We start from the raw sequence: 17,245 nt of genomic DNA, 5'->3' as shown, positions 1-17,245 counted from the left end.
TGTGGTGCAGGAGGTGGCGGCCTGCCATTGGCTGGTGGTGGGATCTTCTGGTCCCACCATTGTCAGCAGGGTTTCCCATTGAATACACCCCTTACCGTTATGAAAACCACAGCCGGGCACGCTGTCGGCAGGACTGGAAGGTCCTACTGGTGTGAACAAGCAAAAAGTTTAACCCAATATGATTTCTAGCATCCACAGCATTTTGTTTTTATCCTTACTTCTATGTTCAATTCTTCTCATAATTCCTCCTGTAGCCGTCAGGTTCCCAACCAGTTACAGGGCTTTTTAAAATTTTAACTTCAAAGTGCAAAATGCTAGAAATGCTTAACAATATTAAAGGATGGGACAAGGGTTGTAGAAGTAGACTGGTTATTGTGGTGAGAGGAGTCTAGAAGAATAGACCATAGAGATTACAAGATTAAATGTAAGTTGTTTTAAGCAGAGAGCAAACAACTTGTTTACACAAAAGATAGTCACCTGCTGGACAGCCCACCCGCCAGTTAATGTCCAGCCAGGAACAAACCTGTCTCCACCTGCCTGGGAATCCATAACAGAGCTTTACAGTGTGTCAGGCAATTAGTGGCTTCTGCCTGCATATAGGTAACTCCAAGAGTTGCGACCAACAAAATGACCGGCAGTTCTCCAGTGGGAGCAGTGACAACTGCTGAGATTGCAGTCGGTCTCCAACAAGGAATAGTGACGGAGGCCAGATAACCATGTAAGTAAGGCGACTTTGCTGGGGCCAGTAAGATTATGACAATGGGACTGAAAGTTGGCAATCAGGAGATGGGGAGGGAGGGACAAGCTGAGTAGCCCTTTTCACTGGGCACAGGGTGTTTGAACAAGAGGGATCCTGCTCACCACTGCATGTGCAGTCAGGTTTCTAGGGTTTACTTGGAAGCCTCTACATTTAAGTCGCTATTTAAGGTCCTCATTTGGCCCTAGGGTACGTGGACAGACTAACACCTATCCTGTCATTGGCAAAATATCAGTGGAGGCATATCGGCAACAAGCACGGCAGTCCCCCACCATCCCACAATTTTACACACTTCCATGGGGAGATGGGGATGTTGAATTCTGGCCTATATCAACATTTAGGATTACATTGGCTAGATATATAAAGAAATGGGAACCATGGAATATGGGCTTATTTATAAAAATAATTGCTTGCATGGAAACAAATTGCCGATATGGACTCGATAGACCAAATGGCCTGTTTCAGTGTTGCAACTTTAATGTATTTCTATACACATTTCTAGTTTGTAGAATATTTATTAAAACTAAAGCTTCTTCATTAGCAACTTTTAAAAATATTGTAAAAACATTGAAACAAACGATTGACCTAATTATTCAAGCAACTAAATATTTATGTGCTTAATGATATGTTCATATTTTACAGAACTAGAATCAATTGATTTTTATCTGTAGTGTGTCAGGGGGACTCATATTTTTCTTCAGTGCTGGTTGACTAATACAAGATTTGTCAAAATTACACCCTGTCTGATATTTTTATTATTATCACTATTGCAGGGCATAAAAGGTGAATGTGGGATCCCAGGAATAAAAGGCGAAAGGGTATGTATACTTTCCACAAACCTGGTGTTTAGTTAAAAAAAAAAATCCATTTTGTGTATTCATATTTAGAAAGGACAGGAAAATATGATTAAGGTTAAAAACAAATCTTCAGTTCAAAAGTTAGCAACAGCAGGAACAAGGAACAGTACAGGACAGGAACAAGCCCGTCAGCTCACCAAGTCTGTGCCGACACAGATGCCTCTCTAATCTAATATTTTCTTGCCTCTACATGGTCCATATCCCTCTATTCCCTACCTTTTCATGTAGCTATCCAGATGCCTCTTAAACATGGTTATAGAATCTGCTTCCACCACTTCCTCTGGCAGCGCGTTCCAGGCTTTCACCAATCTCATTACATCTCTTTTAAACTTTCCTCCTCTCACTTTCAACCTATGCCCCCAAGTAATTGACCCTTCAACCCTGGGAAAAAGACTCTAACTCCTATCCACTCTATCCAAGCCTATCATAATCTTGTAAACCTCTATCAGGTCCCCCCTCATCCTCCGACACTCCAGTGAAAATAATCCAAGTTTGTTCAACCTTTCTTCATAGTCCTTATCCTCCAAACCAGGCAACATCCTGATCAATCTCTTCTGTACTCTTTCCAATACATCAACATCCTTCTGGTAGTATGGTGACCAGAATTGTACACAATACTCCAAACGCAGCCTAACCAAAGTCTTATACAGCTGCAACATGATTTTCCAATTCCTATACTCAACGCCCCAGTCGATGAAGGCCAGCATGCCATATGCCTTCTTGACCACCTTGTCCACCTGAGTTGCCACCTTTAGGGAACTGTGGATTTGCACGCCTAGATCCCTCTGTATGCTAATATTTCTAACGACTCTACCATTTACTGTATACTTTCCTTCAGCAGTACACCTTCCAAATCGTATCATCTCACATTTGTCCGGGTTAAATTCCATCTGCCATCTTCTGGCACCGGACTCGAGCTGATTTATATCCTGCTATATACTCTGACAATCCTCCTCATTATCCACTACTCCACCAATGTTTGTATCATCAGCAAATTTACTAATCAGACCACCTACATTTTCCTCCAAATCATTTATATATATTACAAACAACAGAGGCTCCAGCACTGATCCTTGTGGGATACCACTTGTCATAGACTTCCAGTCAGTAAAGTACCCTTCCACTGCTACTGTCTGCTTTCTATGCCCAAATGATGTGGAGATACCGGCGTTGGACTGGGGTAAGCACAGTAAGAAGTTTAACAACACCAGGTTAAAGTCCAACACGTTTATTTGGTAGCAAAAGCCACAAGCTTTCGGAGCCTTAAGCTCCTTCTTCAGGTGAGAATTCTATGCCCAAGCATAGATTAATCCTGCCTGCCAAGGACATTTCACGGCCCCTTTTTGCCCTCCTAAGTCCCTGTTTAAGCTCTTTGCTGCTATTTTTACAGAAGGATTACTCTCCTGTGCCCATTTCTATGCCCAAGCCAGTTTTGTATCCATCTTATTAGCTCACCTTGGATCTTATATGACTTCACTTTCTGTATCAGCCTGCCAAGGAACCTTATCGAAGGCTTTACTAACGTCCATGTATGCAACTGCCCTGCCCTGGTCAAATTTTCTTGTCACTTCCTCAAAGAACTTATTCGAGTTTGTGACACATGACCTCCCCTTCATAAAACCATGTTGCCTATCGCTAATAAGCCTATTCTCTTCCAGATGTGTGTATATCCTGCCCCTAAGAATCTTCTCCAATAATTTCCTCACCACTGATGTAAGGCTCACCGGCCTGTAATTTCCCAGATTGTCTCTTCTGCCCTTCTTAAACAGAGGAACAATGTTAGCTACTCTCCAATCCTCTGGTACCTTGTCTGTGGCTCAAGAGGAAACAAAGATTTTGGCCAAGGCCACAGCAATTTCTTCCCTCGCCTCTCTCAGTATTCTGGGATATACCCTATCTGGCCCTGGGAAATTGTCCACCTTAGTGTTTCTCAAAACCTCCAATACCTCCTCCCTTTTTATCTCAACATGGCCTAGAATGTCAATCCTCCTTTCTATACTCCCCATCCACCACATCCTTCTCCTTTGCGAATACTGATGCAAAGTACTCACCCACCTCATCTGGCACAAATTCCCTCCACTGTCCTTGAGTGGACCTACCCTTTTCTTATAACTACCCTCTTCCTCCTTATATATGCATAAAAAGCCTTGGGATTCTCCTTAATCCAGCCTGCCAAAGATATTTCACGGCCCTTTTTGCCCTCCTAAGTCCCTGTTTAAGCTCTTTGCTGCTATCTTTACAGAAGGATTACTCTCCTGTGTCATCATTTCTATAATGCAGCAATTTTTGCCCTAAAAAGACTGTCTACAAAATTTACTTCATTTTTCTTTTTTTCTTGAAGTTAATTGTTTTCTCCCTTTGGCCAGGCAATATGCTCCTAGCTCACAATAAGGAAGTTCCTTTTGATCAGCACCTCCTATGAGCGGATGGCTGTGTGAAAATAATGGGTAGAATTTCCAGTTTTAGTGGGGGACATAAAATAATGGGAAGAGAAGCTCAGCCTAACTTTTAAATCAATGGAGAAGAAAATTGGGTAGGGTGTATAGAAGGCTATTGATTCATTACTGCTATTTTAAACCCCTGCCAAAGTTGGAATTTCCACCCAGTGAGAGTTAGCCTGTGTGTGCCAATATTTTCAGAACATTTGGAATCTGGGTGTAACAATGGGTTTAACACTGACCTTTTAGTTCAAGCATCTGTGTTCAGATCTTACCAAGACAAATGGTCTTAAGCCCCTTTTATCTCCTGGCTTTAAGGATTCTATAAGAACTGAAGTGATGCAGTGATAAACCAGTTCTAGTGGATGCAAGCTCCAATCTAAAGTCTCATGTAATTTGGCATTAAGTAACGTAATATTGACAATCTGTCTCAGAGCGGCCAAAGGATGGTTTGTGTGAAAATTGGAAAAATGTAGGGATTATTATTCTGAAGTTGTGATGGAGGTGGATTGTTGGTTAGAATAGCTACTCTGCACCTACAGAATGTTATAGCTGAGCTGTGACCCTGAGTACTCAAAATAGAAAAATGTTCTATGTGCATCAGAGCTAACATGCATTCTCTGAATGCAATTCCATGAAATCTTGAAGGAGCGGGGAAATTCTCCTTGGTTCCTGATCAACGTCACTGTAAAACAACTGATTATCTGGTCATTATGTCAATGTTGTTTGTGAGATCCTGTTGTGCCCAAATTGGTTGATACATTTTTGATATAACTTCTTAACAAACACATAAATAGCTGTAAAACACATTAGAATGTCTCCATTATGAAAGGCACTGGACAAATGAAAGTTAATTTTTTTCCTTTCACTATATCACTATATTTGAAAAAATAATGGGTGAGATTCTCTGGCCTCCCCGCAGTTTTTTCTTGGCAGCAGGGAGGTGGCGTGCTGTTCACTAGTGGTGGGATCTTCTTGTCCCGATGCTGTCAATGGGAATTCCCATTGAAGCCACCCCATGCTGCCGGGAAGTCTGTGGCAAGGGGTGCGCCGCCGCCGGCACCAGAGAATCCCGCCTGCCGGATCCACTGGAGAATTCAGCCGTTGTCTCAAAGAATGCAATTATTTTCGATTTTAAAGATCACAGTTATAGATTTCCTAAAATTCTCTCAAACTCCTGCCAAGACACTGTTGATCTACTGATCTTTTGAATCTGTTCCAAAAAGCTGCTGATCACCCAACTTCCTTTTTTTAGCCAATAAATACACCCTTGACCCCTGTAATCTTGCAGACCAGTACCCCATCTGCAACCTTCCATTCCTCCCCAAAGTCTGCGTTGTCTGCTCCCAATTTTACTGCCATGTTTTCACAACTCCAAATTTGAATCTCTCCAATCAGGTTGCAGAATTGTAACAGCCCTAATTAAAGACACAAATTACATTCTTCATGACTGATTGTGGTGAAATCCTTCTCAAAACTGTATGTATTTTTGGAACAGTTGACCAGACAACAGTCTTTCAGTACTTCTGCTCCATTATCCAGCTGAATGGAACTTCCCTCACCTGCTTTCTCTCTTACCTACCCAGTTATAGTCAGAGAATCTCCTGCAATGATTTCTCTTACTGACTCGCACCATTATCTTTGGAGCCTCTCAAACACCTATACTTGGCTCACCCATGTTTATCATTTACATGTTACTCCTTGGCAACAATATCGAAAGACAGAATTTCAGGTCTTGCATGTAGAATGGCAACACACTGCTACAGCTCAACACCAGCTGTCTCAATTATTCTACTGCCTTCATGTTGTCAGACTGCCTGTCCACCATCCAGTCCTGGATGAGCCAAGATTTCCTCCAATTTAACAATAGAAAGACCAAAGACAATGACCAGAATTTTACGGCATTGCCCGCCACGTGAATTGGAGTGGGCGAGGGTCGGAAGGTCCATTGACCTCCAGTTTCGGGACGAGCGAGGCTGTAAAATCCCGCCCATTATTTTTGGCTCCCAACACAAACTGTGGGCTCAACTTCACAGGGATGGCAGCGCTCCCGCCACCATGCCCAAAAGTAGGAAGTGATCTTGCTTCGACCATCTCAGCAGCCTTAACAGGGCTACCATTAACTGCATGGAGTGGGCACCTCAATGGCACCATCAAAGAGGGTTAAGTCTGATCTGGGGATGGCAGGGCTAGATGGGAGCTGGTAATCGAGGTAGGTGGCTGCAGTGCAGAGGGGGCGTTGTTGCCACGGGGCAGCCATTGCACTACTCCTGGAGCCCACAGGGAGGCTACCAGCTTTTACTGTTTGGTCTCCCCATGGAGCACAGAATGGCTGCATACCCCAATGCTTTCCAGTGCCATTTTGCCTCCCAGCTCATCAACAAATGACTGGTAAAATTTCATCCTGTGTTCCCTAGTTGCCAACTCCACCCCCTCCCTGGCCACTGTCCCAGGATAAACCAGACTGTTTGCAATTTTGGCATCTTATTTGATCCTAAGCTGAGCTTCCAACTTCATATTCTCTCTATCCAAAATTGGTTGCTTCCCCCTTTGTAGCATTGTATATCCCTCCCTAGTCTCAATGTTGCTGCTGAATCCCTCATATTCATACTTTTATTATCACCAGTCTTGACTATTTCAGTGTTCTGCTGATTGGCCTCCCATAATCCAAAGCTCCACTGCCTGGATTTTAAATGATTTCTGTTCACCCATACCCATGTGCTCATTGACCTACAATAGCTGCCAGTCCATCAAAGCTTCAATTTTAAAATTCACAATTTTTATGTTCAAATCCTTCCTTACCTGTACCCTCCTTCAAACCTACAACACTCTGAGAAGTATGCGTTCCTCCAACTCTGACATTCTGTGTATCTTTTAGTTTCTTTGCCCTACGATTGACAGCCATGCCTTCAGCCACTTAGACGCCAAGCTCTAGAATTTCCTTCTGAATTCATTCCAGTCTCCTTTCTTTCTCCCTTTAAGATGCTCCCTGAAATTGCCTTTTTGACCAAACTTATAGTCCCCAGTCCAGCTATTGCTTTATGTGGTTTTATGTGGCTGAGTGCAAATGTTTGTGGATTATGCTGCTCTGAAGTGATTTGGAATGTTTTACTATGTTAAAGGCACTCTAGATGGAGGGTGTTATTTATAAATATACAATAAACGTTGCTAAGACTTTTTTGGCAAACAGCACAGTGGCACAGTGGTTAGCACTGCTGCCTCACAGTGCCAGGGACCCAGGCTCAATTCCAGCCTTGGGTGACTGTGCGGAGTTTGCACATTCTTCACGTGTCTGTGTGGGTTTCCTCCGGGTGCTCCGGTTTCCTCCCACAGTCTGAAAGACGTGCTGGTTAGGTGCATTGACCATGCTAAATTCTCCCTCAGTGTACCCGAACAGGCGCCAGAGTGTGGTGACTTTCACAGTAACTTCATTGCAGTGTTAATGTAAGCCTACTTGTGACACTAATAAATAAACTTTAAACTTGGCTCATAAACAACACAGAGTTGTAATTGTTCATGTCTCCTAATTCAGTTGAAGGAGTTATTGAGATCAGATTTACAGTTCAATCACAGAACATAAGCTGGCTACCATGATGTCACGCTTCCCACTTTTCTCTTCCTGAAGAAGGGAAAAAGTGCCCTCTGGTGCTGAATGTTCACAATGTTTCAGACTGCCTTTCTCAATATCACTGCAGCAAATGGTTTGAATAACTGGGAAGTTTGTGGGTGTGTAGTTGTAAAAGAAAAGAAAAATAAGTCAGAGACCCCCATCAATTCAACTTTAGTTATGTTATTCTGCAAGAATAGCGTCACATGGAACTATTTCCAGTTGAACTTAAATTGAGTGCTGATAGCTTTTAAAAGGAAGCAGAGGTTGGTGCAATATTATAATGAGGGAATTATTTTAACTGATGTAGATTAAATAGATCATTGCTGAAGGAATGAATAAATAGGAACATTTCATTGCTGCAACGATATGTGAGAAACACTTCTAAAACCGCACATTTGTAATTGTTGAACCCCAGTGATGTTTTAGCAAATGTTTACACCGACATAGTGCCGTTAATGAGCGATGTCTGGTGGCTCTGTGGTAATATCCCTAACTCTGGGCCAGAAGCTCTGGGTTGAAGTTCCACTTCAGGACCTGATAGCCATGGAAGGGGTGTTCATAATGTGGCCCAACAGTCTGATTATCAGCCTGTAAATCCTTCCAATATGGCTGATGGCAACTGGTAAAGAATGGGAGAATTTCTTGGTCAGCCGTGCTGCAGAAGGCAATGGCAAACCACTGCAGTATTTTGCCAAGCATAATCATGGATCAATCCAAAGGAAGCCCATCGTTTTCAATGCCCTCATAGGGCATGACACCTGAAAGTGGGGGAGTGCCTTTAACATACATGGACATCCTAGATAGATGTGAAGGAAAATAATTACTGAAAAAAGAATTAAGAAAGGGTGACTAAAAGTTTGATCAAAGAGATGGCTTTTATAGCACTTTTTAATGAAAGAGAAAGAGTAAAAAGTTTAATGAGGGAATTCAATTGTGAAGTGGAAGAAGGGAGTCAGAAATGGAGAGTTTGAAGTTTAAGGGGATTACATGTCTGTGGAAAGGCCAGGCCATGGAGGGTTTCATCAATTTTAAATCTGAGATGTTGGGGAATGGGAAGCCAATGTAGATTGGCAAGGATGTGTGCTGAGTAACCAGAACTTTTTGTGGAGTAGTAGCAGAGAATTGGACCAGCTAGAGTTGAAGGAAAGTGAAGGGTCAGAACCTGTCTGAAAGAATATTGAGTATCCAAGCTGGAGGTTATTGAGTCTAGCTAAAAATTATATCCTGGAGGGAAATTTTCTGACCTTCCCGTAGCATGTTTCTTGCAGCGGGAGGCAGTGCGCCATTCGCTGGCAGCGGAATCTCCTGGTTCCACCACTGTCAATGGGATTTACCACTGACTGCCCCCCACGCCGCTGGGAAACCCATGGTGGGGGTGCACCATCAGCAGGACCAGAAGATCCTGCCAGTGCGAGCAGCCAGAAAGTTCTGGCCAATTGTTTAACATAGTAAATAACTAACAAACTTCAGTGAATGCAATCTACTTCTGTTTCAAAAAGAATAAAATTATTTCTTGGATGAAACAAAATTAGAAAAACTATTTCATTTTTACATCTCTTTACAAGAAGTTTACTTTTGCTTCAAGTATTGCAGGGTGACATCATCAACCAAGATTTCAGTAATTAAAAATAATCTTATATTTAAATTGAATATTTCATTATGAATCCAGCAATCTTCAGTTAGAACGTCTGGCACTTGGTTAAAAAACTTACTGGTGTTATCAATATTTTTTCTAGGGTCCTGAAGGGCCACCAGGTCCATATGGGAAAAGAGGAGCATTGGTAAGTGAACATCAGCCTTCAATTTTCATCCTGAAAACCAAACTATAAATAAAACTGTATTAGAATGTATCAAGTATCATTATGGTAACATCATACCTATTTTTAAAATATACTTTTGTATTTGTAAAAAATTTAATTTGCTGAAAGTAATAACCAGTCTATGATTCTAACCCCTACACCTTATTGAGAATAGCAGAGGGTTTATATCATAGTGTACCCTGTTGGTAAGATGTAGCACTGACCTTTACTGCAGACCTGGAAAAAGGGAATGAAAAGTTAGGGAAGTGAACACATGGCTAAAGGAGTGGTGCGGCAAAAAGGGGTTCCATTTCATGGGGCATTGGCATCAGTATTGGAACAGGATCTGTACCATTGGGACGGTCTCCACCTGAACCGAGCTGGGACCAGTGTTCTTTCAGAAAGGCACAGTAAGAAGTCTCACAACACCAGGTTAAAGTCCAACTGACTCACCTGATGAAGGGGCAGCACTCTGAAAGCTCGTGCTACCAAATAAACCTGTTGGACTTTAACCTGGTGTTGTGAGACTTCTTACTGTGCCCACCCAGTCCAACGCTGACATCTCCACATCATGGCTTTCAGAAAGGATACATAGAGTGGTCACAAGGATTTTAAACTAGCAAGTGGGGGGAAAGGGAAGGGTAAAACTACAAGAAATAAGTTTTTATATATGTTTATTTATTAGTGTCACAAGCATGCTTACATTCACACTGCAATGAAGTTACTGTGAAATCCCCTAGTCGCCACACTCCGGCATCTGTTTGGGTACACTGAGGGGGAATTTAGCATGGCCAATCCACCTAACCAGCACGTCCTTTGGACTGTGGGAGGAAACTGGAGCGCCCAAAGAAAACCCACGCAGACATGGGGAGAATGTGCAGACTCTGCACATACAGTTACCCAAAGCCGGGATTTGAACCCAGGTCCCTGGCGCTGTGAGGCAGCGGTACTAACCACCGTGCCACCATGCTGCCCCAAAAGTATAATAGTTAATGGGAACCAAAGCTTCAGGTTAGTATGTGAGAAGATAGAGGTTAATGGGATGAACAGGTAGGGCCAGTCTAACAACCATCAGCGATGGCTAAGAGATGTCAAAATGTGTGAAAAATGTAGTGCACAAGAAAATCTTGCAAGGGAAAGACAAACCAGTCGGACCTGTTTAAAACCACACACCCAAATGCACGCAGTATTCCGAATAAGGTCAATGAATTGATGGCACAAATAGAGACAAATGGGTATGACAAATGGGGGTAGGGCCTGGGTGGGATTGTGGTCGGTGCAGACTCGATGGGCTGAATGGCCTCCTTCTGCACTGTAGGGTTTCTATGATTTCTATGATTTGGTAGGGTTGACTGAAGATTCTCCCAAAAGCGTTGAATTGACAGGAAAACTGTTCTAGATCCCGACTGTTTTCTCAGTTCAGCTTCTCACCCAAATCTCCCCACTCTGTGCACTGCAGAGGTCCCAGTCGTGAATATCATTAAACACCCAGGGGGCGGGGCCTATTCACGCCGGAGTCCGACAGCTCTGAAACTCAGCGCGTGCTAAGTGGCTCCAATCTGTCAGACTGGCCAGCTCAATCGCTGCCCCTCCAACGCCACCCCCCTCCACGGCCCGATCGTGCCTACCACAACAATTCCCGGGCCAGCCCTGACCTCGCCCCCCAGGTCCCGGAGTGCCCCGATGCACAGCCCACGCCCCCCAGCAGTGGTGATCCCGCCACCCTCCTCAACTCGGCAGACCCCCTCCCCCCCCACCCCACTGACCCCCCCTGGGGTCAGATACCCCCGTAGGCAGGACCCCCCGGCAGACCAGCACCCCCCCCCCGCCCGCCCCAATCGCTGCCCTCCCTCCATCCCAGACCGATCCTGTCTGCAGAGTGGCAGCAGGACTCCTGCAACCCCACCGATCACCCCTTGGCCCCGCCCACAATAGGCCCTGCTCCCTTGGCACTGCCCAATGCCCGGTGGGCAGTGCCAAGGTGACCCCTGGGCATGGCCACTTTGCACCTTGGGCAGTTCCAGGGTGCCCATGCCCAGGGGGCACCACTCCCTGCTGCCCGATCCCCTGGGGGGCCCTGATTGCCCCCCCTTCATTCCAGCGGGGTCTCCTGCTCGTTCCCCAAACATGGGGAGCTAGTCTGAACCCTGTCAGAATGAAGTACTCCTGGCGGGGTGGGAGATTCAATTGGGACCTGATAATCACATTTCCCAATAATCACATTTAAAACATATTTAAAATACATTTAAAAAAGTTTCAATTTACTTACCTGTCTTCCCGCTGGTTTCTAGCGTGATCTGACATGCGGCTGTTCACCTGTTCTGGGAGATGCGCATGCGCAAATCCCAGTACAAGGCCGGTGACATGCATCTCCCACGGCGACCTGCCAGAAAAGATGCGGGTCGCAATGGGAGAATCATGGCCATGGCTACAGGAGGAATGGGACTGGGAGTTGAATGTCCAAAGGTACTCAGTATTCCGAAAGGATAGACAAGATGGGACAGGAGGTGGAATTGCTTTATTGGTTAAAGATTACATCAAGACTGTATTAAGAAATGACTTTGGGACTAAGGGCCAACATGTTGAATCAATCTGAGTGGAAATAAAAAACAAAGGAAAAAACATCTTGGTAAAAGAAATTTACAGGCCCCCGAGTAATACTTCCAAAGTGGGGCATAGTATAAACCAAGAAATAATGAGGCCTTGTGAGAAGGGTGTGGTGAACCATAGATGGTTAGCACTATGGGTGCTGAACCATAGATGGTTAGCACTATGGGTACTGAACCATAGATGGTTAGCACTATGGGTACTTGTACATATGTTACTGTTGTCACTGTTGGGGTTAGGGTTGGGGTGTTCTACCTGTTGGTATTGTTCTGTGGTACACTCTGGTTGGCTCCGCCTACTTGTAGGAGTATAAAGGTCACTGCACTGCCTGGTGACCCTTTAGTCTGGGATTGTATTTTTATGCAGTATGCTCCATTCTTGTTACTAATAAAAGCCTTTATTTCCCGGGTACGATCCAGCCTCCCGAGTGATTTAATCGCGCATCAATTTTATTAGTAACAATTTTTGGTTGAAATAAAAAACCATGGAGCTAATGTTGAAACCCGATCGGCTTATCTTAGATCCGCGTGCAGCTGGAGCGTCGAACACTTTCGACCATTGGTTGAAGTGTTTCCAAGATTATGTCGACGCCTCAACAGCCATTCAAAATGACGCCGATAGACTGCGGGTCCTCCACGCAAGGGTAAGCGACACGGTGTATGCAATAATCCGCGATGCCCAAGACTACAAAGGGGCCACCGAACTACTTAAGAAACTGTACAACAAACCGCCAAACAAGATTCATGCTCGACACCTACTAGCCACTCGACGGCGGCAGCCCGGCGAAACGACGGCACAGTACCTGCGCGAACTTCAGCAGCTAGCCAGAGCCTGCAACTGCAAACCAGTGTCGGCAACCCAGTATACTAACGATTTGATCCGAGATGCGTTCGTGGCGGGAATCTGCTCATCCTATATTCGCCTGCGGCTGCTAGAGCAAGGTAACTTAGACCTAGCTAAGACGGTGGAATTGGCTGACGCGATGGAAACGGCCTCTAGAAGTCTTGAAACTTACCCCACCGACCATGTGGGAACAGCATGGCAAGTACAGCCACCAACTCAACTCTACCCAGCGGTTCCTAGGAACTGCGCGATCGTGCTTTCAACTTCGGACCTGACGGCGGCGGCAGCTCCAGGAGGCCCGCGATGCTATCTTTGTGGATTGGCAAAGCACCCTCGTCAGCGATGTCCGGCCAGAACAGTATTTTGCTCCGTGTGTGGGAAGAAAGGGCACTATGCTAAAGTGTGCCAAGCTAAACCACCTTCGAAGCCCAGCAGTGCGGCGTGTGACTCTCCAGGATCTGTCTCCTCGTCTCCGGCTTCGTCGAGATCTTCCACCACGTGCGATTCACGAGCACCGCCATTCCTGAGGACGATGACGCAAGACATGTGCGACCTGCGAGAGCCGCCACTTTCAACGCCATCGACCACGTGTGATCCATGGGCGCAGCCATTTTGGTCGACACCGACCGCAGACGACCAGCAGGGGTCCTCATCATCGACCATCTCAGCTGCCTGCGGTTGCACTCAAGATTCAACGGTGGCGTCAATCATCCTGGACCAGGCCAAGCCTCACAGACTCGACAAGTCCATGATGGACATAGAGTTTGCCTGAGTCCAGGAGATTGTCGCCACCTCGGGGCGTTCCTGAGTCCAGGAGATTGTCGCCACCTTGTGGTCCACCCGTCCGTGAGGAACTGGTGGAGTCACTGGACACTGCCTTGGAGAGAGGGTCATCATGGTCACCAGAACCGGCGCTACCGCCAGTGTTGAGGAGGTCGCAGAGACGGTGCGGCCCTCCGATACGACTGAACTTGTGAATATATGGACAGTTCTTACTTTTTTTTTTGCCCCACCGGCCTTTGTTTTAAAGGAGGGGTGAATGTGGTGAACCATAGATGGTTACCACTATGGGTACTGAACCATAGATGGTTAGCACTATGGGTACTTGTACATATGTTACTGTTGTCACTGTTGGGGTTAGGGTTGGGGTGTTCTACCTGTTGGTATTGTTCTGTGGTACACTCCGGTTGGCTCCGCCTACCTGTAGGAGTATAAATGTCACTGCACTGCCTAGTGACCCTTTAGTCTGGGATTGTATTTTTATGCAGTATGCTCCATTCTTGTTACTAATAAAAGCCTTTATTTCCCGGGTACGATCCAGCCTCCTGAGTGATTTAATCGCGCACCAAAAGGTGTACTAGTAATCATGGGTGATTTTAATATGCATATTGACTGAATTAATCAAATTGGCAAAGGTAGCTCGAGGGAGATTTCATAGAGCGTATGAGGGATTGTTTCTCAGAGAATATGTTATGGAACCAACCAGGGAGCAGGCAATTTTAGATTAAGTATTATGTAACAAAGAAAGGTTGATAGTAGTCTTGTTGTCAAAGATCCTCTTGGAAATCGTCTTGTATGAAATGTACAGGCAGCAAGGAACAGATCAGATGTTCGAGGAGTATAAAAAGTGCAAGAAGCTACTTAAGAGGGAAATCAGGAGGGCTAAAAGAGGACATGAGGTTGCTTTGGCAGACAGGGTGAAGGAAAATCCGAAGAGCTTCTATAGGTATGTTAGGAGCAAAAGGATAGTGAGGGATAAAATTGGTCCTCTTGAAGACCAGAGTGGTAGACTGTGTATGGAACCAAAAGAGATGGGGGAGATACTACATGGTTTTTTTGCATCCGTATTTACTGAGGAAACGGGCATGGAGTCTACGGAAATAGGGCAAACTGGTAGGGAGGTCATGGAACCTTTACAGATTAAAGGGGAGGAGGTGCTCGCTGTCTTGAGGCAAATCAGAGTGGATAAATCCCCAGGACCGGACAGGGTATTCCCACGGACCTTGAGGGAAGCTAGTGTTGAACTTGCAGGGGCCCTAGCAGACATATTTAAAATGTCAGTATCCACGGGGGAGGTGCCGGATGATTGGAGGGTGGCTCATGTTGTTCCGTTGTTTAAAAAAGGTTCCAAAAGAAATCCGGGAAATTATCGGCCAGTAAGTTTGACGTCGGTGGTGGGCAAGTTATTGGAAGGTGTGATAAGGGATAGGATCTACAAATATTTGGATAGACAGGGACTTATTAGGGAGAGTCAACATGGCTTTGTGCGTGGTAGGTCATGTTTGACCAATCTATTAGAGTTTTTCGAGGAGGTTACCAGGAAAGTGGATGAAGGGAAGGTGGTGGATGTTGTCTACCTGGATTTCAGCAAGGCCTTTGACAAGGTCCCTCATGGGAGGTTAGTTAGGAAGGTTCAGTCGCTAGGTATACATGGGGAGGTAGTAAATTGGATTAGACACTGGCTCAATGGAAGAAGCCAGAGAGTGGTTGTGGAGGATTGCTTCTCTGAGTGGAGGCCTGTGACTAGTGGTGTGCCGCAGGGATCGGTGTTGGGTCCATTGTTGTTTGTCATCTATATCAATGATCTGGATGATAATGTGGTAAATTGGATCAGCAAGTTTGTTGATGATACAAAGATTGGAGGTGTAGTGGACAGTGAGGAAGGTTTTCAAAGCTTGCAGAGGGATTTGGACCAACTAGAAAAATGGACTCAAAAATGGCAAATGGAATTTAACGCAGACAAGTGTGAGATATTGCACTTTGGAAGGTCAAAGCAAAGAAGAACGTACAGGGTAAATGGTAGGACTCTGAAGAGTGCAGTTGAACAGAGGGATCTGGGAATACAGGTACAGAATTCCCTAAAAGTGACATCACAGGTGGATAGGGTCGTAAAGAGTGCCTTTGGTACATTGGCCTTTATAAATCGGAGTATCGAGTATAAAAGTTGGAGTGTTATGGTAAGGTTATATAAGGCATTGGTGAGGCCGAATTTGGAGTATTGTGTACAGTTTTGGTCACCTAGTTACAGGAAGGATGTAAATAAGGTTGAAAGAGTGCAGAGAAGGTTCACAAGGATGTTGCCGGGACTTGAGAAGCTGAGTTACAGAGAGAGATTAAATAGGTTGGGACTTTATTCCCTGGAGCGTAGAAGATTGAGGGGAGATTTGATAGAGGTGTATAAGATTTTGATGGGTATAGATAGAGTGAATGCAAGCAGGCTGTTTCCGCTGAGGCTAGGGGAGAAAAAAACCAGAGGGCATGGGTTAAGGGTGAAAGGAGAAAAGTTTAAAGGGAATATTAGGGGGGGCTTCTTCACGCAGAGAGTGGTGGGAGTGTGGAATGAGCTGCCGGATAAAGTGGTAAATGCGGGGTCACTTTTAACATTTAAGATAAACTTGGACGGGTTCATGGATGAGAGGGGTGTGGAGGGATATGGTCCAAGTGCAGGTCAGTGGGACTAGGCAACAAATGGTTCGGCACAGACAAGAAGGGCCAAAAGGCCTGTTTCTGAGCTGTAATTTTCTATGGTTCTATGGTTCTATGGAAAGAGTGATCACAGCATGCTAGTATTTCAGATTCAGATTGAAAGAGAGAAGACAGGGTGCCATACTGGAGTTTTAGCATTGGGCAGAGGTAATTACACAAGCCTGAGGGAAGAGTTGGCCTAAGTAAACTGGTAACAAATAATTGAGGGCCGGACAGTTGAGGAACAATGGCGGATGTTCAAGAGATATTGAATACCTCTCAATTCAAGTATATTCCTGAGAGGAAGAGGAATTGTAAAAGGAAGAAAAACGTTCCATGGCAAGACAAGGAAGTCAAAGAGAACATAAAGGCAAAAACTAGGACGTACCAAACTGCAAAGTTTGGTATGTCCTAGCTTTTAGTGGTAAGCTGGAGGATTGGGAGAACTTTAAGGTTCAGCAAAAAACTACTGAAAATAGAATCAAAAGAGCTAAGATGAACTATGAAAGGAAACTAGCAGAAAACATCAACACAGATACCAAAAGTTTCTGCAAGTATATAAAGAGAAGGAGAATAGCTAAAGTAAATGTTGGCCCTTTAGAGGACAATACTGGTGAGGTATTAACGGGGAACACAGAGATGGCCTCTGTCTTCACGGTGGAGAATAATGAAGATTTTCCAAAAACTGCAGTTAATGCAGTGCAACTTGGTGCAATAACCATCACTAGGGAGAGAGTATTGAATAAACTAATGGGATTAAAGGCAGATAAATCTCCGAGGTCTGATGGCCTGCACCGTAAGGCAGCAGAGATAGCGGAGGCATTAGTTGTGATATATCAGCTCGAAGGGCTGAACTTGCCTACTTCTAC

The 17,245-nt window shown here is 44.9% G+C and overlaps 1 protein-coding gene across 1 annotated transcript in view; it reads left to right on the top strand.

Moving 5' to 3' along the window:
- The window catches only part of LOC144509371 (uncharacterized), a 188,196-nt gene that overhangs the window by 30,988 nt on the left and 139,963 nt on the right, over positions 1-17,245 (top strand). The window contains exons 9-10 of the mRNA XM_078238108.1: positions 1,531-1,575; positions 9,399-9,443. Coding sequence (XP_078094234.1) covers positions 1,531-1,575; positions 9,399-9,443 — 90 coding nt within the window. The remainder of the gene's footprint in view (positions 1-1,530; positions 1,576-9,398; positions 9,444-17,245) is intronic.

Source organism: Mustelus asterias, chromosome 2, assembly GCF_964213995.1.
Source record: "Mustelus asterias chromosome 2, sMusAst1.hap1.1, whole genome shotgun sequence".
Lineage (NCBI taxonomy): Eukaryota > Metazoa > Chordata > Chondrichthyes > Carcharhiniformes > Triakidae > Mustelus > Mustelus asterias.
This window is presented reverse-complemented; position numbering and strand designations above follow the sequence as displayed.